Raw genomic sequence first — 23788 nt, 5'->3', positions numbered from 1 at the left:
TGGATATGTGCTGTAGAATCTGTCCAATTTAGCCAGTAAATACTATCTCTAATTAAACCTAATTAAATCTGGATGACGAACTGAACATCAGCATAGACACCTGGAGTAATCCCAAAAAAAGCAGCTAGCGTCCAGATGTGTTGTATAAAATAAACTGGCTCGACATTCACCAGATCATGAATATTAGGGAATTACACAGCGACACACACACACACACACACACACACACACACACACAAAATGGGGACTTGGGCTGGGACTGTGAAAGATGTTCTTGGCTCCATCGATGGGCTCTAATTTGATTCAGTACAGCTGACATGCTCTCATGAATTCCGGAGCGGCGCGGGTTCTACGCCTTGAATATTAATACTGAATTAAAGATTAACATGGGATCAAAGTGGAGGGAAGCTATCCTGGAAGCTACTGACATGACAGGGCCCTCATTTCATTTCCTCCCGCTGGGAACGACAGCAGAGCCGAGACTCCGGTGCCTGCGAACATGACGCGGAAACATTACCACATGGATGTATCCCACTTATTATTCCCGAGAATGGCTGCGACTACGCCGTGTTTTAAAAGGCCTGTTTGACAAGAGTTGTGTTGAATCTTATAAGCCATAGTTATATAGGCCTGGAGAAATATAACCTACATTCACAGTCAGTCTTTTTTTGTATTTAGGTTACTTTCAGCCCTACATACAGATGATGCAACATTTCGAAACTTTACCTTTTATGCTTGTCACCTACTAATGAAAATATTCTTTTCATTAGTAGGTGAAATTGCTTGTGGAAAATTCTAGACATTTCTAGCCCACATAGCTTGTCGTGTACAATTTATACTTCTTTAAATGAATACATTTAGTAGAGTTATGTCACCCATGATAAATGCATACTGATGCTTGTCACTTCAAGACTTGTTTATTTGTATTGCACTTCATAAGCACCATAAATTAGTACAAAAATAGTCATAAGATGAAATACAGGAATTCGCTTCTATTGAGGATATGTGTGTGTGTATGTGCGTGTTTGTATGTGTGTGTGTACATGCGTGTATGTATGTGTGTGTGTGTATTTGTGTATGTATGTGTGTGTGTTGTGTGTATGTGGGTGTGTATGTGCTTATATATGTATGTGTGTATGATAGAGGGAGAGAGAGAGAGAGAGAGATGGACAGAGGGAGAGAGAGAGAGAGAGAGAGTGAGGGACAGAGGGAGAGGGAGAGAGAGTGAGGGACAGAGGGAGAGAGAGGGAGAGGGAGAGAGAGTGAGGGACAGAGGGAGAGAGAGTGAGGGACATAGGGAGAGAGAGAGAGAGAGAGAGGGAGAGAGAGAGAGAGAGAGAGAGAGAGTCTGTATCCGTGTTGGACACGAGGAGCTTGATCGGATGAAGCAGCGCGGGAACCGGTCCGCGTTTCCCGCCTTCTCCTGCGACGACGAGGCAGATAATCCGCAAAGTAAATGTCGACGATGATCGTTTATTGCAGCGTTATTAGTTATTTTTCTCCTTGTAAATTCTCCCGTTTTCACGTCTTTCAGCTCAGCGCGAAGGCAGGTGTGTCGGCTTCACATCAGCAGAGGTAAGAAGGAAGTTTTTAAATCATCAGCATAAACAGAATTCCTTTACCAGCATTGCAAACATTTTTTTTTCTAGATTTAAAGGATTTCCAAGAAGAAATATTTAATTTGAATAATTAACGTTATTTGTATTTTTTTGGTATGCGACAATGCTAACAACACTATTATTACACCAGTTTATTACAGACTGCACAAATTAAAAGTGTTCTGACACCCACTAGTCCAGGACCAGTGATGTGGGGTGTTTTTGTGGTTGTAGGTTTGATGATCCTGTTTGTGTCTATTAAATATCTGCCGATAAAGGACTAAAAATCACGTAAACTGCGGATTGCGGTAACTGGTGTGGATTCCGTACACTTGCCAGGTGTGAAGTGGCCCCATGCACCGCCCGTGGTCCTGTTCTCTCCTGGCCGCAGGTAATGGGTACGCTGAGGGACCTCCAGTACGCCCTGCAGCTGAAGATCGAGGAGCTCCGCCAGCGGGACACGCTGATCGATGAGCTGGAGCTGGAGCTGGATGCCAAGGACGACCTCATCCGCCGCCTGCAAGGGGAGCTGGACCGTCTCCGGGTCACGCTGAGCGCCTCCGGATCCTCTGCAGGTATCCCAGGCTATTTTCCATAATTAAGTGAAGTGATTGTCATTGTGACACAGCACAGCACACAACAAAATGTGTCCTCTGCATTTGACCCATCACCCTTGAGGTGCTCAGATCGGGATTCGAACCGACCGCAACCTTCCAGCAACCTTCCAATCATGGGTCAGATTCCTTACCCACTGAGCCATCTACTATATAATTATAATGCTGTATATTAGTCAACTTTCCTAAATGTAGGTCTCTGATATTCAGACATGAACAATCCAGAAAAGTAGCTTTAGGTAGAACTGTGCAAAGATCTGTTCTTTCTTCATTACTTCTTCACTCCACATGCAAAATTTGAACCCTATTCTGAATGCTTCAAGGACGGTTGTATTAAAAGAATGAACAGAAGCTAATTTTGGAGGACATTTTATGCTTATACATTTTGATTTTGTTTTAATTCTGCAAGTTAGTGTTCTTTCCACATCAGAAAAGAAACAAATTCTTTCATTTCACACTTTATATAATCATACATTTTCCTTTCACAATGACTGAAGGTGTGAAATTAAAGGAGATTTGTTGCTCTTCTCCATTGGTTTCATGGGTGTGTGTGTTGTGTTGTCCATTTCAGGACGCTATGCGTTGCATAACTCTTCGCAGAGGCTGAAGAGGAGAGCCATAAGGACAGAGCCAATCGACCACGAGCAGAAACACTTCTCTCGGATCGCACTGACAAGCCACCGGAAAAGCCCAGAGTAAGGGAACTTGTGTACCTGGCTAATGCCGTCACACCGTCCTTCATGCATTTCTCAGCGAAAAGCAAACCAGGGCCTTCAGGGCGCCGAACACGATCTTGACTCTGAAGAGCACATCCAGGGCAAATGTACTCTCATTGTGACACAAAAGTCGATGAGATTCTCGGCGCGGGGTGATTCATCCGCGCTTTCGTGACACCGGGCCCGGGGCAGTCGAGCACATGTATAGCGATCGTGACAGATAGGGGGTGTCCTCAGCCATTCTGCCTCTTTCCTCAGGTCACAGGAGCTGATTAAGACCGCTCTTCTGGAGAATGGCTTCACAAAGCACCTGGAGAGAGGCCAGATCCTGGCCATGGTGGACTGCATGCAGCCCACAACCGTCAGCCAAGGCTCCTGTGTCATTCAGGAGGGCGACAAGGCTTCTCTCGCCTTCGTTGCTGAAGGTAATTACACGGTTTATGAAGATTATAATCAGCCTCGTATTCACAGCTACTCTCACTTAACATTGCATATAGCCACTGAAGGGTTAAAATGATTTTTGTCATTTTGTTAATTCAATTTCCTTCACTTATTTCGGGAGCTGTTTTAAGAGACTGTCCTTTCTTTTTCGGCGATACTGCAGCACCTGCAATTTTATTTTTTAGCTGGAACTTTGTAGGCCAGGTCTCACTGCCTCTACCTCTAAGTACCATCCAACCTCTACAACTCATAAAAAATGCAGCAGCACGACTAATCTTCAACCTCCCCAAATTCTCCCATACCGCCCCTCTGCTACGTTCCCTCCACTGGCTCCCAGTAGCTGCACACATCAGATTCAAAATACTGATGCTGGCCTACAAAGCCAAACATGGAGTAGCACCATCCTACCTCACAGCCCTTATTACACCTCACACTGCACCTCGTCTACTCCGAGCCTCCAGTACTGCTCGCCTGGTCCCTCTGAAGGTAAAAGGAAAACATTCATCTAGACTCTTCTCTGTCTTGGCCCCTCGGTGGTGGAATGAACTTCCCCTCGAGGTCAGAACAGCTCAGTCACTGAGTATTTTGAAACGGCAGCTCAAGACCTTCCTCCTTAGAGAATATTTAGATTCACTTGTAACCTTCTTATTGTCTAAATTATGTATAGAAACTACAACAGAGTGAATAAAAAGATTGTATTCATAGTTGGGGGTCCTGGTGAACCAGAATTGATCTCTTCATCGATGGTAACATGGAAGCACGTTGTAAGTCGCTCTGGATAAGGACGTCTGCCAAATGCCTTAAATGTAAATGTAAATGTAAATGTAATCCTCATATATGGACCACAACTGTCATTTCTGGAAACATCTGGGCCTGGTACGTGCTGTGCTCCACATGCTTCTGGAAATGCGCTGTTGGCAACTGTCATATGATCTTATGAACAGCCTATTTTTTTTATTATTACTATTTCATTAATAGTAATAAAAAAAAAACAACAACAACACAATAACCCCCAAAAGCACCCTCCTCAGCCCATACATCTGCCAGCTCCACCCGACTCGAGTCAAGTTGGTGTTCAGGTGCCTGGAACCTGCTCAGAGAGGGAAGCGTGCAGGACGTCCATATCTGAGAAGGGTGAAGGTAGAGCGTTCAAACACGATGGACTGATGGAAGGAGGAACATGGTTTCTGCATCACTTGGCGTTACAGTTCTCCTCAGAAACATCTGACAGGCAGTGGGTTGAGGCTTGTCCCACCGAGGACGCCGCTGAAAGAGGTGCTGGGGGGGGTTCCTCTGCGTTGTGACAGCGACATTCGCGCTGCCACCCAGTTCTGTTGTTCATGAGGTGCTGAGCAGATGTGGGATGCAGCCTGAGATTGCAGAGGAACACAGAACAGGAATCGAGACGGAGAAGCACAAAGTGCGACTCAGTGATGAACCTGTCCTAAGGAGGCATGATACACGTGTTGAGGCAGCGTTCGCACCTCTCGGCCTGCTGAATGTGACTCACCACTGATCAGGTTGTATAGATCCAGAACACTAGGATGATATTTACTCTTACAATAGTCTGATCATGTATTAAAGTGGAAAATAGTTCCTATTTTCCTGTTAAACAAATGTATTTATTTATTGAATGAAGTTCTTTGTGGACCAATTTACTTTAAAAATAAAACCACACCTTTAGAAATACAGCTAGTCTGCTGTAGTGTTGGATTTATGGAAGGTGAGAACAAAAGGGGCAGTGGTGGCCTAGCATTTAAGGAAACGGACCCATAATAGGAAGGTTGCCGTCCCCACACACTGCTTCCCGGGCGCCTGTCATGGCTGCCCACTGCTCACTAAGGGTGATGGTTAAAAGCAGAGGACACATTTCATTGTGTCACCGTGTGCTGTGCTGCAGTGTTTCACAATGGCAATCACTTCACTTTCACAAAAGGGCTTTCCTGAAGAGATTGGAGATCATGTGTTAGAGAGTGGCTTTAATACATGGGTAGAAATGAACAGGGTGGCTTTTAGGTGTGGTCTTCCTTCAAACCCTCAGTTAGGGTCCCCATTCATCAATGGTTTTATCTGTTGAAGATTATATGTTTACATTTACAGAGGGGAAGATGGAAGTGTCCAAAGCTGGCCAGAGGCTGTATGCCATAGGACCAGGGAAGCTGTTTGGAGATCTGGCCCTCCTTCACAGCCACACGTGGACAACCACAGTCAAAGGTACCAATGTCTCGGAAATGCAATGCAGATTAGTACCCTGATGCGCGTGCAGGGCGTGGTTACAGTCATCCACCATGTATCATTGTAACCAGCAAGAGGAGATAAGAGGGATGGATGTCTAACCAGGATGAAGGGGTAAAAATCAGTAATAGTGTTTCTCGTTTTTTTATGGCTTCTTTTGTAATTTTTACAATGCATGTCATGATGGTAGGGCAGGGCAGGGCAGGACCCACAAAACAGGGCACATACAGACATGTCGAGGTAAAACTCAAGCAACAAACTCAACTCACGATGGCAGGGCAGGGCAGGACCCACAAAAACAGGGCACAAACAGACATGTCGAGGTAAAACTCAAGCAACAAACACAATGCACGATGGCAGGGCAGGGCAGGACCCACAAAAACAGGCCACATACAGACATGTCGAGGTAAAACTCAAGCAACAAACACAACGCACGATGGCAGGGCATGGTCGAGGTAAAACTCACAAACTCAAGCCATAACTCCGGACCGTAACATGGAGCTGGATCCCCCTGCAAAGTCAGGCCCCGACAATGCAGTTTGATGCAAGTGCATGTACCCAGTCATTCATCTTATAGGCTGTGGCTGCTGGAACTATGCAAAAATGATACTTTTGTGTCTTTTTATATCCAGCTTTGAGCAATATTACATTGCAATTAAAATTGTTCAAAGTTCTAAGGGCATCGGTCATTGCACATTGCATGACATTCATTAATGAATTGCAAATGATTAAATGCAAGATTAAATCTGAAAATGCAAAACATTATGAGATTTGTTCATTTAACTTTTTTATGTTGATTTAGATTATATTTGGATAAACCATATTTTAGGGCTTGTTTGAAGATCGCAATCCCTATGTAGCTCTCTGGTGTTTTTTATTTTATTAAAAATTTTTTTATCATACATCACTTTAATAATTAAACACTTTTGGTCTACCTGAGGATATGGTATCAAAATATTGACAGGGAAACAGCGAAAGCCCAGAATGAATGCGTTTTTCATGCGGAGTGTGTGAGGTAGAACCTGCGCTGCCCAGTGTATTATTCACACCCCGCGTAAGACCAGCAAAATGAAACATTCCCCGACCCGCATCCCCTCACACATCCCACACCTGCCACAGGAATACCAAAGCGCATGCCGGATCCAACCCAGCACTTTCTGCCCCCATTTTTATTACCATCCTTCAGGAGAGACCCAGGTGGCTCTTCAGACGAAGCTGACAGATGGCGTGGGAAAATAAAGGCACTGGCTCTGTGTCAGTGACGAACGATGGCCACCGTGACCTGGCGACGTGCGCGAGAGTCGTTAATGTTCCTTCATTCTCGGAGGCATGAATACTGCGAGGGAAATGTCAGGGAGGGAAATGAAACTATGCGAGGGACGCATTTCTTCTTTGGTCTGTTTCCATTGCCTCTGCCCGCTGCCTGTGCTCCTCCGTATCTGTCCGTCCCCGGCAATTCGGTGTTTGTTATAGAACGTCTGCTTTGATTGTCTGCCGCTTTTATCTTCTCAGAATATCACCTTCCCCTTTATTTCGCTCTGCCTGTATCCCGGCAGCAGCCGTTCTCCATTTATCACCCCCTCTATTCTCCCTGGCCTCCCTGCAGTTCTATCCTTTCAGCCCTTTTTGACCACTTGCAACCCTTCCCCTCGCCAGTGACCTGAAATCGTGTCCCTCCTTTGTGGAGTGACAGATTCGTTCAGAGAGTCTGTACATACATCACTGTCGCCCATTGATGGTGGCAAATCCAAGATGACAGTCTCTTCCTGGCAACCTCTTCTTCTCCGCTCTCCCGCACCTCTTCATTTGAGAAACTGATGAAGATCAGCAAAAATGCAATTTTGTTCTGTATCTTTGTTTTAATCAAGCCTGGAAAAATGTGACTTTTTAAGTAAGTAACATCATACTTCGAAAAGGTAATTATAGCCATTTAATGACTGTAACTGATCATTTATCAACCTGGTCGGCTTATCTTTGGGGCTGTACTGTTTTTAAACTCAGGCACATGAACTCATTAAAGTGCTAATTAAACTAGAATAGGGAATGCAATGCTTGGCAAGACATCAATGACAGTCCCCTGAGAAGAATTCACATTTGCCGGAGCATGCATTCATGCAACAAATTCCTGAACTGGTCAAAGTGGAGAAAATGTTTAACATTTCCTGTTGCTCTCGTCTTTCATTACATCCAATAAGGTGGATGAGGAAGATGTTGGCATTTCAAAGTGATGCCTATAACACAAGGTGGAAAGATTTTCAATGGTTGTTATTTACAGGCTGCTGGGTGAACAGCTTACAATAATCAGTCACTGGGATACCAGCATTTGTCTTGTATACATATAGTTCAGGCCAAAAGTTTGGACACACCTTCTCACTCAATGTGTTTTCTTTATGTTCATGACCATTTACATTGGTAGATTCTCACTGAAGGCATCAAAACTATGAATATACAAAAAGTGGAGACCTGGTCTCCACAGTCACCGGACCTGAACCCAAACCAGATGGTTTGGGGTGAGCTGGACCACAGAGTGAAGATAAAGGGGCCAACAAGTGCTAAACACCTCTGGGAACTCCTTCAAGACTGTTGGAAAAGCATTTCAGGTGACGACCTCTTGAAGCTCATCGAGAGAATGCCAAGAGTGTGCAAAGCAGTAATCAGAGCAAAGAAACTCGAATATAAAACATGTTTACAGTTATTTCACCTTTTTTTGTTAAGTACATAACTCCACATGTTCATTCATAGTTTTGATGCCTTCAGTGAGAATCTACCAACGTAAATGGGCATGAAAATAAAGAAAACACATTGAATGAGAAGGTGTCCAAACTTCTGGCCTTTACTGTAAATGCAGTTGTTTAGATCCTTGCCTCTTGCTGCAGTGATCCATCAGGAACTCAGTTATTACGTGCCTTATTTTTTCTCATGCAGTAATCGAGATTTTTCCATGTGCATTTTTCTGTATCAGCGTGAGGCAGAAAAAGCTTTAATTTAAAAGTGGTGCTTAAACGCGGCAGAGATGGATGGCTGGCGCAGGACCGCAGTGTTATTTCCACAATGCCCTGCAGAACCTATTCATTTAGCTCATTATTAATTTACCACCTCTCAGGCACAAGTTTGCTTTCTTCTCTTGTTCAGTTCATGGGGATAGGAAATAGAAAGAATGGGGTTAAAAAAGGAAGGTAGGAGAGATGGAGACATATACTGTACATCTATGCAGTAAATAAATCTCTCTATGAAATGAATAGCAGCTCCACTGCACCATATTTTCATATCAGTTAGAAGGAGCTGCATTTGCAAAGCCTAGAGTTTTATTTATTCAGAACTGTTCTTTATATAAAGGAATAAAATGATATCTTCCGTCTCTTCATCTGGAAGCAGTACAGCAGTTTATTTATGGCTATTTTGGTTTTAGTCTTTTAGTTTTTTTAATAACATACATATCTTTCAGAATGATTTCTACCACCTTTTGCAGTCCATCTATTTAATAAAAAATGTGGTAAATGGCCGCTCGTCTTTCTCTTGTTCTCCCCACAGCCTTAATGAACATCCGACTCTGGGCCATAGACCGACAGTCATTCCGAGCCATTATGCTGAAGAGCGGCCTGCTAAGAATCTCCCAGTCTCTGGAACTGCTGCGCAGGTCGTCACCGCGGGTTACAGCTCTCTCTACCAGCTCATTTGGCCCTCGGCAACGGGCCCCGAATAGCTTGTCGGAGGCAAATTCTATACGCTGGGTGCAGTCTGCTCATCTCCATTATCTCTGTGTCTGCAGCGTGCCTTTCTTAAGGTCTTTATCAGAGGAGCGTCTGATTAAGGCATCTGAGGCATTGGAGGAGGTATGTTGCCTTCACTTCAATGTCTCTCATGTTGATTATTAATACAAACAGTGTTTACAGTTTTGGAAATGATGCACATATATTTTTATTTCGATTTTCATTTGAATGATTTGATTTGTTAGCATCGATTCATCGATTAAAGGTTAGTTACTTTATTAACGGGTGGTCTTATTCTAGTACTCTCTAGTGTTTTAGTTGTTGTTAGTAGATTAAATGAATGCTGGGTCAAACACATGTTTTAGGGGTAGTTGATGATTAGGGTTGGGCTGGCGATAAGTCACGAGTGAAAAATAAATTCACATTGAAACCTCACATATGCTATAGCCTGTACAGAATGGCCAAACTTCGTGTTATAATCTACTGACTGAAGAATGACTTGAGTAGGGACCACATTTCCTCGCTCTGCACTGCTGTGCTTCACCAGACACATCGTGGTCATTTTTTTGTGCCGCCCCCTTCTCTGTGTTTGTGCGTTTTGGCTTTCCGCTGCATCCCGGCTTCCCACTCAGTCTCAGTTCGGTGACGGTGATTACATCATCCGACATGGCTGCCCAGGAGACGCTTTCTTCATTGTCAGCCAAGGCCAGGTGAGCCCAGAGGACAGCCGGCAAATCCGTCCTGTGTGAGGCCTGCAAAACTACATCAGTACCAGCTCCTCTGGGCAACGCTGCTGTTCATTACAGATTTATTTCTTTTTTTATTTCCTTGTCTTCTTATATAACAGCAATATAGGAACCCTTTTAAAGCAAAAGAATTGATGTTGCAACTGGGAGAAACTGTGCTATAACAGGAAATGTAATCAGGACTCGGAAATAAGGAAAAACTATATTGATTTAAAGAGAAAAACACAAAACTAAAAGGTGTATTTCTGAAGAGTATGAGGTAAGCCCAAGCAACAAGACGCACTGAATGCATTTTCTTTCAGCTGCCAGTCATGAGGATATTTATTTATCAGCGGTGTCCCTGTAGCTTTGAGCGTTTGTTGGGACTAAATAAAGACTCTTTTCATGTTAAATTCAAATGTGATGGGGGAACGACAGCTCCAAGGCACCACTATGAAAAAACGATCCGTCTCCTTGGGCTGGTGTGTTTACGTCAGCTGCCTGTCTTCAGGTGAGAGTGACCGAGAGACCGTCAGTCGCAGAGGAGCCAGTGTGCCTGTCCACTCTCGGCCGAGGGGACTGGTTCGGAGAGAGAGCTCTGCAGGGGTAAGAACACGAAACCCGGAACGAGTTCTCTTAAGATGACTTTCGGATGCAAGGGATAGTCTGTGAAGTCCGTGTTCATCGCACTGTAAAAGCGGTGGGTAAAACGGACCCATAATCAGAAGGTTGCTGGTTCGAATCCCAGACCGCCAAGGTGCCGCTGAGGTGCCACTGAGCAAAGTACCGTCCCCACACACGGCACTGTGTGCAGTGCTGCAGTGTTTCACAATGACAATCACTTCAAATTCACCATATGATAATGTTATTGGTAAGAATACAAAATGAGGTTGATAAGTTGTGAAAAACGTGCAGTATTCTCTGCCCTGAAATGCTTGGGACGCCCCTGAAACAAGTGTCAATTACCGTCTATCTTTGAGACAGATTTTGGCTTGAGGACGTTCCTCTATGCTTGCAGCTGGTCTTCCAGCAAATTTGCAAGTTGGCATTATGTGTGATGGAAGAATTCGATTCTGGAGACTTTAATGGTCCCGGAGGAAACAGCAACAATACACAAGGACACAGAGAGACAGGGAAGGAGGCTCACCAGAAATGGTGGACTATCTGTGAATCTGAGCTGCCTCTGATGAAAGTGGCCCGGCCTGTTGATATCTCAGCTGCCGCTGTGGGTGGCTGGTCATGTGTAATGTCTCATGGTGGAGCAGGAGAAGCACCGATGCTGATGTCATCTAGCTGTTAGGCTCATGCTAGTGTCATCAAGCCCATCATTTAATCCTAAACACAAAAGTCACGAAAGATAGGAATAACACGTCATTACACAAGTCTCGCACTTAGAATTTAGTTTATTTATGTTACCATCATCTCACTTGATCATTAAGAGGATATTCGGTTCAATCCTACTAGCCCAACACCATATTTAAGTGTGCGGATTTTAATAATGGGTTAGCGCAGAATATACTGTTACCACAAGATACCTTTATAGATCTTGTGAAGTCTAAACCTCGAGAGGTCATAGCTCTGTTTGTGGCCAAAACAGCTTCGACTGGTTGAGGAACTGATGGATTATACAGAACTCTGACATGTTTCTCTGCAGAAGACAGCTGGGTCAGAAGGTGCTCAGGTAGCTTCTTTCAACAGCATCATCAACTTAGATCCAGTGTGACATAAAATACTTTTTTGACAAAGTCAAAAGGTCACAACTTTTTTTTTTTTTTTTTGGAACAGGACATTTCAGATTAAAATGCCCACTGTAGTTCTTTTGATATTGACAGAATGTCTAACATTAGCTGATTTGTACTAGTGGTGTCATGAAAAGAAATCTTCATGCAATTTCCCTTCAGTAAGAGATTGACCACACAAACCTTAATAAATGTTTGCAATTTTTTGTCCATTCCACCTGACACAATGTCACCCAGGGTGGCTACTCATGTCACCCACCTGTAATATGTAGACATGTCAGGACCACAGACTCTACCAAATGGGTATAATAGGGGTCCAGATGATGGATGGATTTATATAGCATCACTTTTGGGGTAGATGTGAAGGTTGGAATGCAGTTGGGGAGAACACCTGGCTCCCGGGTCTGTTTTACTGACAGATGTCCCCAGCCTGTTCCAAATGTTTTCGGCTCATCAGCGGCATCTCCCCGACTGATTTTTTGCTGATTGGCAAGAGTGCAGACTAAAGGCTGACAAATTCCCTCCAAATTATACACAATCAAGCGCACAGTAGGCATCAGTGGGCTCTCAAAGCAAATTATGTCTGAGCCTCGCACGCTGGAGAGCTTTGTGAGATAAATGCTGATGATTTTCACTACAGGTGGCACATCTTCATCTGTACTGTATGTCTGCAGATGTCAATGTCCAAATATGTGCTCTGTTCCCAGAGAGGACATGAGGACAGTGAGTGTCTCAGCTGTTGGAAGTGTCACCTGCCTGGTTCTGCAGAGAGAGTAAGTGAGGTCATACGTCTATGAAGTTGTGTGCAGGCACTGAACATTGTGTCGCACTTTCATTGGGCTCCTTCTCGCTCTGTTCTTAAGGGCTTTTAAGAAAATCCTGGCAAGCTTGGACGAAGACAGCAAGATGGCAGGCGATAACGGTGGCTCTCGGGCAAAGTATGCCATCAGTGTTTGCATAAAATCATTGTAATTAATGAGAAAAAGTAACCAAGGAAAATGCTACTACAATCAGGCCACATTATCTGCCAGTGTGTTCAGGTTCAACTTATCTGTTCTTACATTGAAAGAACAAGATTTTCTGGCTTGTTAAGGTTCATTTTTTTTCGTTTTCTTTCAATATTTAAACCTTTTATGTTTTAAACCTTATGCTGAATACAGTATTATTTCAGTGATGGCAGAATTGTTTGACATGCATATTGGGTACTGCTTTCTTGTTCATGTTTAGTGTTTATCATCTTCAAAATTCATACTTTATTGTGTGTGTGAAGCTGGTTTTAAGTGAGAAAAATGGCATTTGATGCATTATCAGCGATCATGATTATGGTATGGAAACATTTGTGCAGAGGATTGAGAAGGTTCCAAAAGCTCAATCATCTGAGTAAATGGCACAGTTTAAAAGGGGGTCAGAAAGGAGATCCCCAAAGAGCTCTGCACCGATGTTTGAACAAACAGCTTGTAAAGGGCCTGGCCGATGGAACTGAGCGAAGAAATTGATCCAGTAAAGCAGAAGGGGTCTGAAAGATGAACAAGGTGCTCTGTTGTTGTGTTCGTACAAAAGGAAGAGAAAAACGTAGGACTTGTGGTGAGGAGAAGCTGTTTGGAGAATGAGGCAGTAGTCTCATTTTGATCTCTCTCCCCAGCACTAAAGATTTCAGAGTAATAAGAGTGCGTACCTGAGATGTTCATCTGCAGCAAATGCAGTCTTTCTGAAGACATTTTCACACGTTTATGTGGGAGACCTATTACAAATGAGCCTAAAAGTGTCTGGAGCACTGAAGAAGCAGAAACTGGAGCTTGAAGAAATGTGATGTTGTCCAGTAGGGGAGGATAAAGAGCTGATGACGAATTTTGTTCAGACAGAATGTTTTATTTATTTTCAGATAATTCAGGTTATCATATCTCTCTGTGTCCTGGGTGAGTGAGATAATGGCAATGTGCAGAGAGGGGATCAGAGGGGTCTGTCTTGGGGAACTGGTTGAATCAAACAAAATGAAGGTTGTGACTATTGACACTGTCTTACAAATAAATATGATTCAGGAGATCACCAGATCTGAAAATGTGTATATGACATGTATTTATCATCCTCTTTATGAACAGGTCACAGGAAAGCTCTCGTCTCACCTCTGGAGCTTCACTAAGTGATTTCCAAGTGATCTGTACACTGGGTGAGGGCCAGTTCAGCAGCGTGGAGCTGGTGAGTGTGTCCAGGTTAAGGTCTGATGCATTTCAGGGTAAAAGGGTTTTATGATGTGGATTTTGATGCTTTGTTGGTATATGTGTTGTCGTCCCCTCATCCAGGTGCACCTAAAAGGCGATGTTAGTCGCTTGTTTGCGCTCAAGATTGTGCCAAAACATTCTGCCATCAGCTCTGGTCAACAGGGACGTCTCCAGAATGAGAGAAAAATCATGATGGAGTCTGACAGCCCATTCATTGTCAGGTGGGAACCTGGTGCCTGAAATGCACGCTTTTTATTGCTATGCATGTCCACTGGAGCAGAGCAAATTTGCCCTGTATGTCCAGAACCATTTCTAGAAGGCCATTACAGCAACTGGGTGGGGGATGTTTCCCAATAGCATACTTACAGTCGTGGCCCACAATTTTGAGAATGACACAAACACTGCTTTTCACAAAGTTTGCTGCTTGTGTTTTTATGATACCGATTTGTATATACTCCAGAATGTTATGAAGAATGATCAGATGAATTGTTAAGTCCCTCTTTGCCATGAAAAGGTTTTAATGTCACAAATGGACCTGCTGAGGTCATTTCAGCTATCGTTACCACAAGTGAGAGTGTTGAGGAGCACATAGGCAGGAGATCATACTGAGTTAGAATAGCAGACTGGTTAATTAAAAGGGGGGTGATGCTTGAAATCATTGTTCCACCAGTGCAGAGCTTGCTCAGGAATGGCAGCAGGCGGGTCTGAGTTCATCTGCTCTCACAGTGAGGTGAAGACCTCTGGAGGATGGACTAGTGTCAAGAAGGGCAGCAAAGAAGCCACTTCTCTCCAGGAAAATCAAAGTAAAATAAGTGAAGTGAAGCCATTACGAGTCTGGTGAGAAAAGGTGACGCTATACGTCTCGTGCCGACATTAAAGCATCCTGAGACCATTCATGTGTGGGGCTGCTTCTCATCCAAGAATACAGCCATGAACAAAGAATGGTACCAAACCATCAGCAACTTCTCCCAACCATCCAAGAACAGTTTGGCCTTTTCCAGCACGATGGCGTACCGTGCCACACTGTCATAACTAAGTGGCTTTTGACATTTTGGGTCCATGGGTCCAGTTGAGAACTTGTGGTCGATCCTCAAAAGGCAGGTGGACAAACAAAAAAACCCAAATTGCAGAGAACTTGAAAAAAACACTGCAAATATTGACTCTTTGCATAAACTTGATGTAATTTTCAATAAAAGCCTTTGAAACTTATAAAATGCTTGAAATTCTACTTCAACACACCAAACAAACAACAGACAAAAAGATTTCAAAACACTGAAGCAGCGAACTTTGCGAAAACCAGTATTTGTGCCATTCTCAAAACTTTTGGCCACGACTGTACACTGTTAGAATGAACGCACGCTTTGGCACCCTGATTAAATTCACTCCTAAATGGCTGTCATGCTGCACACACTTTTCTTACATCCATTAAAGTGTAGATATCCGAAATTCTAGTTGCTTCGCTGTCAATCCTATAACCCCCATTGAAACAGAACAGTTTATTTTGTTTGGCTGATTTGCTTTTTTCAGTGTTCATTTGCCTTTGTGCGTTTGTGTACAGTGTGTTAATAGAATTGTGTTCTGTTGCCAGGTTGTGCTGTACTTTTAGAGATACTAAGTTCGTCTACATGATAATGGAGGTCTGTCTGGGAGGAGAACTTTGGACCTTGCTGAGAGACAGGTGCTCTTCTCTCTTCTCTACTTTATGCTGAGTAAAGAAATGGTCATTTCATCTACTGTGATGATGAGAATTTTGAAGAACTGTAATGACTTTTGTTCCTTTTGTATCGTGGGTTACATTGGCTTCAGCACACCACACCAGTAAAATGTTCATTAGCCAGTTGCTGGATCCTCTCACACAGGGCCGGTTCTAGACAGGCATATATGAGGGGGCAGACAGAAATGTGAAGGGGGCACAAGGTGGCAACAGAGGCAGGAAATGTGTGGGGTGGGGGCTGGCTCTGGAGAACTGTTTTTCTCACGGAACTTTGTCAGGCCTCTACACCAAGACCTGTCCAACTTTGAAGGCTGAGTTTAGGGCCACTGAGGCAAAACAAACCCCCTGAACATGACAAGGTGGTAACTAAAAAAATAAGACTTAATATTGATCAACAAAATAGATAACAACTTTTATGAAGATATTTACACATCTCACTATTTCCAATATGAACAAAACAAAAAAAGGATTCATCGCACAGCATTAACATTGTGAGCTGCTGGGGTGGAAAGTGAACTTTACTTTGTGTCTGGGTCCTCCAGCCGGATCTATACAGTAGACAGGCTGACCGGGGTGCTTGTGGGATCGAGAAAGTAACGCTGTGTGATTGTTCCTGGTCGTTTCCTGGATAAACACCCAGATGAAACTGTACGAATAATTCTCATGCGGAAAAAAAACCCACATCGGTGGTGATATTGAAAAAAGCGGCTTTGGCCATTTGGGGCGCAGAAATAAGAGGCGGCGGCGCGTATGGCTGCATGTTAGAAAGGGGGAATTACAAAAATGAATTAGATTTACTATAAATAGCTCAAGGCATTAACGCACGAGTGCAGAGCTGGCTTTAAAATGCACGGTGTGCTGAGAAACTTGACAGCAGGGCGTTTGCATAGGAACAGCGATTGGACGTTTAGCTGTGGGGATGGTGAATGGGGATTTGCGCTAAAACAGAGCTACTGTACTAAATCTTGTGGGCCATCTATTACTTTCTTTTTCAACTTCTAAACTGTGTGTGTTTGTGCTTTTCAGCGGTGCGCTTGATGAAAGCTCAGCGCGGTTCTTTTCAGCCTGCGTTGTGGAAGCGCTGTCCTATCTGCACAGTCGGGGCATCATCCACAGGGACGTGAGGCCGGAAAACGTTCACTTGGACCACCATGGATATGCAAAGCTGGTACTGTGTACAGAGGCAGCAGTCCTGCACGGTTCTCCGGAGATCTTGGGGCTTGATGCTTATCTGATGAGTGAAACTGCACAGGACAGTGGGTCTCCAGGACCCGCCGTTTAGCAACCCTAGAATGAGATGGACAGGAGGATATTCTCTGGTGGAACGTAGGCCTCACTAGTAGAAGTTGAATAATTATTGCAGTTCTTAAGTCGGAAGGCAGATTTCATTTGAGATGTGTGTTCAGCCGGCTAAATTAGCCTTCTCCTTCTAACGACAACATTAAAGCTCTTCGACTCTTTGAACCTGAACATTTCCACCTCTAAAAAAAGCAAGGGACACCTTGGATAAAACTTTAATCAGAAACCTAATAAGACCTTCAAAGCAAGGGCTTCCTCACGGGCCTCCTCCCAGAATGCTGAGGGAGTGTCAGGCAATTGTGGAAAATCAAACAAAGCATCTGGCGGGTTAAAAGGTCAACGGGGAACCTCTAAAACCAGGATGAAAACCACCGTTTTCCAATATATATTTGCTTCTGGAAAGGTAGGAAAATAAAAAAATAAACCTGAAGAGTGTTCATGCTTTTTGTCAGATGGGCTTTGGCTGCGCTAAAGTTGTGGCTTGTGGAAAGAGGACCTGGACTTTCTGTGGTAGCCCTGGCTACATGGCTCCTGAGATTATCCTGAACAAGGGACACTCTGCAGCGGTGGACTTCTGGGCCCTGGGTGTCTTCATTCACGAGTTACTTAGTGGAAGGTAAGATAAGACCGTAGGTTCATTTACAAATTCACAGCAAAATTTTATAAATTCATGTTAAAACACAGTTTTTTACTCATTTAAAAGAGTGATTCCCTGTTGGTTTTCCACATCAACTCTCATTGTTCACTTTCACTTTTATCTTTTGTATCTCAGTTGAATTGGCAGTAATTCTTATATAAAAGCTTGTTTATGTAACAGTGCTTTGCCCCACCGGGGCAACGGTGCAGGCCCCGGCCCTTCCAGAATTTCCGGGTTCGGTCTTTACTTTACTTTATTTAGCAGACGCTTTTATCCAAAGCGACTTACAATAGGAAGACACCAGCAATTCTCGTTCGATTTCTATAGAATATCGAGTTTACAAACTAAGAGCCCTGATAAGGCTTAGACTTGTCAGTGAAGAGCATGCTCGGAGATTGTTGGGTGCTAGACTAAGAAAAATTATAATGTATTTATACATTTTGTATTTGTTTGTGCAATGTGTACGCATGTGCGTGTGTAAGTGTTAGATTTGTCTGTAATATTTTTGGAATAAGAGGGTTTTCACCTTCTTCTTAAAAGTGGTGATAGTCTCGGCTAGTCGTGTGGAGGAGGGCAGGTTGTTCCACCAGCCAGGGACAACAACGGAGAACAGACATGATTGGAATCGGAGACCCCGTGAAGAAGGAATTTTTAGTCTCCTTTCGTTTGCCGATCTGAGAGAGCGTGCAGGAGTGTATCTAGCTAGTAGTGTGTTGATGTAGGAGGGCGCAGTTCCATTTACAGCCCTGTAGGCAAGCATCAAGGATTTGAACTCAATGCGAGCAGCTACCGGGAGCCAGTGGAGGGAGGTAAGAAGAGGTGTAACATGGGTGTATTTTGGCTGATTGAAAATGAGACGGGCTGCCATATTTTGGATCATCTGGAGTGGTTTTATGGTGACTGCAGAGGCTCCAGCCAGGAGAGAGTTACAGTAGTCGAGTTTGGAGATGACCATTGCCTGGACGAGGAGCTGCGTAGCCTGTTGTGAGAGAAAAGGCCGAATCTTGCGAATGTTGTAGAGAGTGAACCTGCAGGATCTGGAGATCGCAGCAACATGATGGTTCAAACTCAGTTTGTTATCTATCCAAACTCCAAGGCTTTTTGCAGATGCCGTGGGTGTTAACAATAGTGATCCAATTTGAATTGAAAGGTTTTGCTGAGGAGAATTGTTGCCCGGAAAGATCAGAATCTCGGTTTTGGATAGGTTGAGTTGGAGGTGTCGCTCAGACATCCATGCCGATATGTCTGAGAGGCAGGCCGAAATTTTTGTTGCTATAGTAGCATCTTCTGGTGGGAATGACAGATAGAGCTGGGTGTCATCAGCATAAGAGTGATAGGAGAAGCCATGTGATTGGATGATGTGACCAAGTGAGCGAGTGTATATTGAGAATAGAAGGGGGCCAAGGACAGAGCCTTGTGGAACCCCTGTGGTTACCCTATAGAGGACAGATGTCTCACCTCCCCATGATACCTTGAAGGACCTGTCGTAAAGATAAGAGGTGAACCAATCTAGTACGGTTCCTGTGACTCCTAAATCAGAGAGTGTGGTGAGAAGAATTTCGTGGTTAATTTCGTGGTTAACGGTCTTGATGTTCTGTCACTGTGTGTGCGTTGTGTGAGCGAGCGCTTGTGCCTGTGCATGTATGTACGGTGTCTGGTCGGTGGGCTGGCATGGACCACTTGGTACGGTCATGGTCAGGGTCGGTGGGACTCTGGGTCTTGATGTGGTGTCTTGGGGTGTGTGTCCACGATGTTGCTGTGTTTTTCAGATGTTCTCATGTGGAGTGTCCCCCCGTGTGAGTTTTCCTTTCCTCGTTTGCCCATCCCCTTTATCAAAGTAGATTCCTGTATGTTTGTTCATCCCACACTTTCAATAAACCGTTTTTTGTTTAAGCACCTGTGCCTGGGTCCTCCCCTTTAGAAACCATTAACCTTTTCCCTAAAATACATTTTTAAGTACCCCACTTAGTACCATATGTACCATTTTGTCTTGCTAAATTTAAAGTTTAGCGCTGCTTTTTAAAATTTCCTTTACCGTTTATTATATCTAAGAGTATTGATCACTTTTCTCTGACCTCCAATGTTTCTGTATAGACAAGTCTATAGGAAAGAAGGTACAAAACACAACCTCTGTCAGACATCTGTGGCCCAGCCTTATAATCAGTAGGTGCCTTCATTGTGTAAAAAGAAAAAAATTAAGAGACACAGACATGTAATAAATTACCGATCCTCCATTCAGGTAGATGGGTCCTGTAGGAAAACCACAGATTTCTGAAGACACACTTGCCATATTCAGTGTACAGCAACCTTTCTGAACAAAAAAAAACGTCCAGTGCTGGTGTGAGTTTCCTCTGAAGGAATCAGTGCTCAGACCGACCAGAGCCTGCTCCCCTGTCATTATACAACTGGATAATAGGCTCTCCGATTGAAAGGGTTGACATAGAAGGGAGATAGGTTTACCCTTAAGAAGCTGGGCCCAAGAGACAGATTGCATGTTGCTCTTCAACAAAGCCCTCATTCTGTCAGCGCAGAGACAGTGCAGCAGACGATGTGAGGAAAGGTTGATGGAGAAAAGCAGAAAAACTTCACAACAGATCAGGGGGGTAGCAATGAGGGAGATAAACCTTAAAAGTGGGAAAGGCCGTACTTTTGTGTAACACCTTTGTTCATCATATCCTGTGTAAGGCTGGCACACTGAGGCACATTGAAAGGAAATGCTGTGTTTTTGCTCCTGAAAAAGGTGCTTATTTGGCTTCTTTTTTCAAGAGAAATTATGCAATAAATAAAGTTAAAGCTAGAATATGTTCAAATTCACCTTGCTAAGTAACCAAAAAGATTTTACATGAAAAAAGATACGATTTTGCACTGCATTTACAACTTTACACTGTAATTCCGCATATGTTTCCACGTACTCAAGGAAAGTAGGGTGTACTTTTTTCAGATCTTTTCCAGACCTTAGGAATTAATAAAGGGCCATACAAGCCATGAAAAAGCACATCATTAGTAAATGGTATTTCTATACGCATAAAGGTGCAGCAGAGAGCCTGTTTCACTCTTCTGCTTACTTATTGTTATACACAAGACATGCATCTTACTTGGTGACAATGGTGTATCAGTGCTGACAAATGAAGAATTCTCCTAATGTCAGCGAGCCCCCGAGACACTCGGTGGGAACCAGCGCAGAATGTTGAGTTGGTGTCGGGCTGAACATTCCCTGCATCCCAAAAACCTCAGAAGAGACTCGGCAGCCATGTACTGGACATGAACAGCTTGGTCCTGGAGTATCAGGTTTTTAGGTTTTCCAGCTCTTCTGAATTTGCAATGCCATGCAAAGGACTCTCTTGTTCAAGGGTCTAATAAAGGGTGTGAGCTTAATGAAAGCTGGAAAGCCAGGTTTATTATAACATCTAAAATGTATGTAATGCTTTAGTGCCTTTCATTGTTAACATTTAGTCCAAAGGATTCAGTTCCCACCACCCTGAACTAGTGAGTAGGTTTCCAGGAACACGGCTCAATTTCACATTGTATCTCTAAAAAAAGGACAAAGACAAGGGGCTTCTGAGGACAGATCTGGCTAATTCCCCTCGAAAACATGCTGCTCCTCTGGTAAAGCAAAGCCATTTTGTTCTGTTCAGTCACAAAAGCCATTTTCCAGGTAATGCATCTTAGGCCATCATACAGAACACAAGTTGTCCAATTTCAATGGCTTGGGTTCATCACAAATCAGCTTCGACTGGCCGTTTTCTTCAGACATCAGAAATTTCTATTGCTGTTAATGAGAGCGAGAACAGAACATTCTGATATACAACAGATTAACTTCAGCAGCGATGTCATTTTCTTAAAAGCTTTGATAAACTTTTATATCTGTATTTGTCTGTGTATCTGTAATCCCTGAGAAGATTTCTTACATTCATTAAATTCTGGAATTATGGAGGAATCTAGTGCATCTGTGGGCTCAGAGCAGGGCTGCATTAATGATCACAGTCAGCGTCCTCATCAGCCATCATTAAAAGATTGATTGAACAGATCAGATAGCGGTGGCCCACGCGGCGTCATAGCAGGCAGATAGCGACGGTTTTTACCCACTGCGTTGAGCAGATGTGACGTTGGAAGCCAGGCTGTGGAGTGAATACACGTCTTAAAAGCACCAGCAGAAAGAATGTGCACATCTTCTACCCTTCTTGTGCAGAGGGTTGTATGCTCATGGTGACAAAATTATTTAGCAGCCATCTGCCACCCTTGGAGCCTCATCTTGGCCTCAATTTGTTTGCCAAAAGGAAATGGTAGCCAACCTTCCTCACCCTGGCAGCACACGTCTGCCGTCTCCAAAATGACACCAGCCAGATGTCAGTCAAAAAAGGCCTCAAGGCCACTTCCCCCATCTCACTAGAAACTGTGTGACACCAGCAAATGTGTGTAACAGTGCCACCTTGGACAGTAACAGGTTTACATTCCATTTACTTAGACTTCCGACCACTTTAAAGAATGACACTGCAGCTGTTAATATGAACAATCGTGTCAGAGAACCACTAGAGGGTGGGCCACATACCACAATTTAAGAACCAAGGGTGCAAAATACAGTACAGGCCAGAAGGTTGGACACACCTTCTCATTCAATGCGTTTTCTTTACTTTCATGACCATTTACATTAGTAGATTCTCACTGAAGGCATCAAAACTATGAATGAACACATGTGGAGTTATGTACTTAACAAGAAAAGGTGAAAAAACATGTTTTATATACTAGTTTATTTGCACTGATTACTGCTTTGCACACTCTTGACATTCTCTGGATTAGCTTCAAGAGGTCGTCACCTGAAATGGTTTTCCAACAGTCTTGAAGGAGTTCCCAGAGGTGTTTAGCACTTGTTGGTCCAGCTCACCCCAAACCATCTGGATTGGGTTCAGGTCCGGTGACTGTGGAGGCCAGGTCTCAACTTTTTGTTAAGTACATAACTCCACATGTGTTCATTCATAGTTTTGGTGCCTTCAGTGAGAATGGTCATGAAAATAAAGAAAACACATTGAATGAGAAGGTGTGTCCAGACCTTTGGCCTGTACTGTACTTCAGTGTAAAATATTTTTAGGTGTAGCAATGTTAATTTTTTTTTTGCTGTATTACAGTAAAACCAAAATGTAGCAGGAAGATACAGTGTGAGAAAGACATTTTTTCCTCTGGCCTCTCAGTCCCCCATTTTCAGGCTCTGACCAAATGAAAACCTACACAGCCATCCTCCAGGGCCTGGATGCATCGGAGTTCCCTAAATCCATCAGCAAGATACCTGGAAACCTTATTAGGAAGCTTTGCAGGTACAACTGCACCCTAAACATAACTTCATCCACACCTCTGGTCAGAAGGTAGCCCAGAAAAGCTGCCCTCTGGTTCTTATCATCGTATTGTGACCTTCATCTGTTTGAACCCTCTCAGGAAAAACCCCTCAGAGAGACTTGGAAACCTGAGGAACGGGGTCAAGGATGTCCAGAGACACAGGTAAGACACCTGGAATTGTTCACCTGCGTCACTTGAAATTTTGATCACCCTGTTTTATTCAGGCCTCGGTTATGTGCTGCAGGTGGTTTGAAGGTTTTGACTGGGAGGCGTTTCGTAAGCAAGCTTTGAGCTCTCCAGTCACGCCCTGTGTAAGATAGACTTTGTATGCAATTCTAATCCTTGACACTTACTTCCACATTTATTACGACACGCATTCTCATACGTCCCCTCTTTTCTCGTTAGGTCCGTCACTTCTTGGACTACAGCAAGTCCACCTCCCACGCTGCTGACCACAAGAACTCCACAAATGAACTGTCAGACTGGGACAAAGACTTCTGATCGAGCAAAAAAATCATGTATCATGATCTTATAATGTCTTGTACTCTTTGTAAAGATACCCTGTAATGCACAAAACTGTTCTTACAAACTTTGTAAAAACCAGGATGAACCGCGTTTCATGTAACATTTTCAGCAACTTCTCATCATGAAACTGGAACTGTCAGTATTAAATATTGTTGAACAGTGTTGGGACTTGTTGGGACATGATCTGTGAAATGCAGATTTTGTGTATAAAATCGTGTACAGTCTGGTCTCCAGGCATGAGATATATAGGCCTCCCTGAAATATGAACGTCGTGTGACGTCACGTTGC

The 23788-nt window shown here is 43.6% G+C and overlaps 1 protein-coding gene across 3 annotated transcripts; it reads left to right on the top strand.

The window, feature by feature from the left end:
* The first annotated feature begins 1329 nt into the window (after positions 1–1329).
* Positions 1330–23662, top strand: prkg1l (protein kinase cGMP-dependent 1, like). Of its 3 annotated transcripts, none has more exons than XM_028995688.1 (21): positions 1330–1452; positions 1535–1575; positions 1990–2173; positions 2784–2907; positions 3187–3353; positions 5470–5583; positions 9136–9241; positions 9374–9437; positions 9947–10024; positions 10551–10645; positions 12486–12551; positions 12642–12716; positions 13878–13974; positions 14079–14218; positions 15586–15675; positions 16738–16879; positions 17463–17626; positions 22834–22956; positions 23075–23137; positions 23220–23286; positions 23381–23662. In XM_028995688.1, the coding sequence occupies exons 1-21, from the start codon at positions 1383–1385 to the stop codon at positions 23474–23476; spliced, it is 2166 nt and encodes a 721-aa protein (XP_028851521.1). In that variant the 5' UTR covers positions 1330–1382; the 3' UTR covers positions 23477–23662. The 3 variants fall into 3 exon arrangements, with proteins under 3 accessions (XP_028851521.1, XP_028851522.1, XP_028851523.1); XM_028995690.1 differs by having other exon boundaries at positions 1368–1452; positions 1938–2173; XM_028995689.1 differs by lacking the exon at positions 12642–12716.
* The last annotated feature ends 126 nt before the right edge of the window (positions 23663–23788 follow it).

Source organism: Denticeps clupeoides, chromosome 11 (assembly GCF_900700375.1).
Source record: "Denticeps clupeoides chromosome 11, fDenClu1.1, whole genome shotgun sequence".
NCBI classification, from domain to species: Eukaryota; Metazoa; Chordata; class Actinopteri; order Clupeiformes; family Denticipitidae; genus Denticeps; species Denticeps clupeoides.
Note: the sequence above shows the minus strand (reverse complement) of the source record. Positions and strands in the feature narration are given on the sequence as shown.

What these genes read in the sequence shown, in the direction of transcription:
- prkg1l (XM_028995688.1), top strand. Translation starts at nt 1,383, where the DNA reads ATGAAGCAGCGCGGGAACCGGTCCGCGTTTCCCGCCTTCTCCTGCGAC. An exon ending in CGCCTCCGGATCCTCTGCAG is followed by an intron (nt 2,174 to 2,783) that starts GTATCCCAGGCT and finishes TGTCCATTTCAG; the next exon opens with GACGCTATGCGTTGCATAAC. An exon ending in GTGGACAACCACAGTCAAAG is followed by an intron (nt 5,584 to 9,135) that starts GTACCAATGTCT and finishes TTCTCCCCACAG; the next exon opens with CCTTAATGAACATCCGACTC.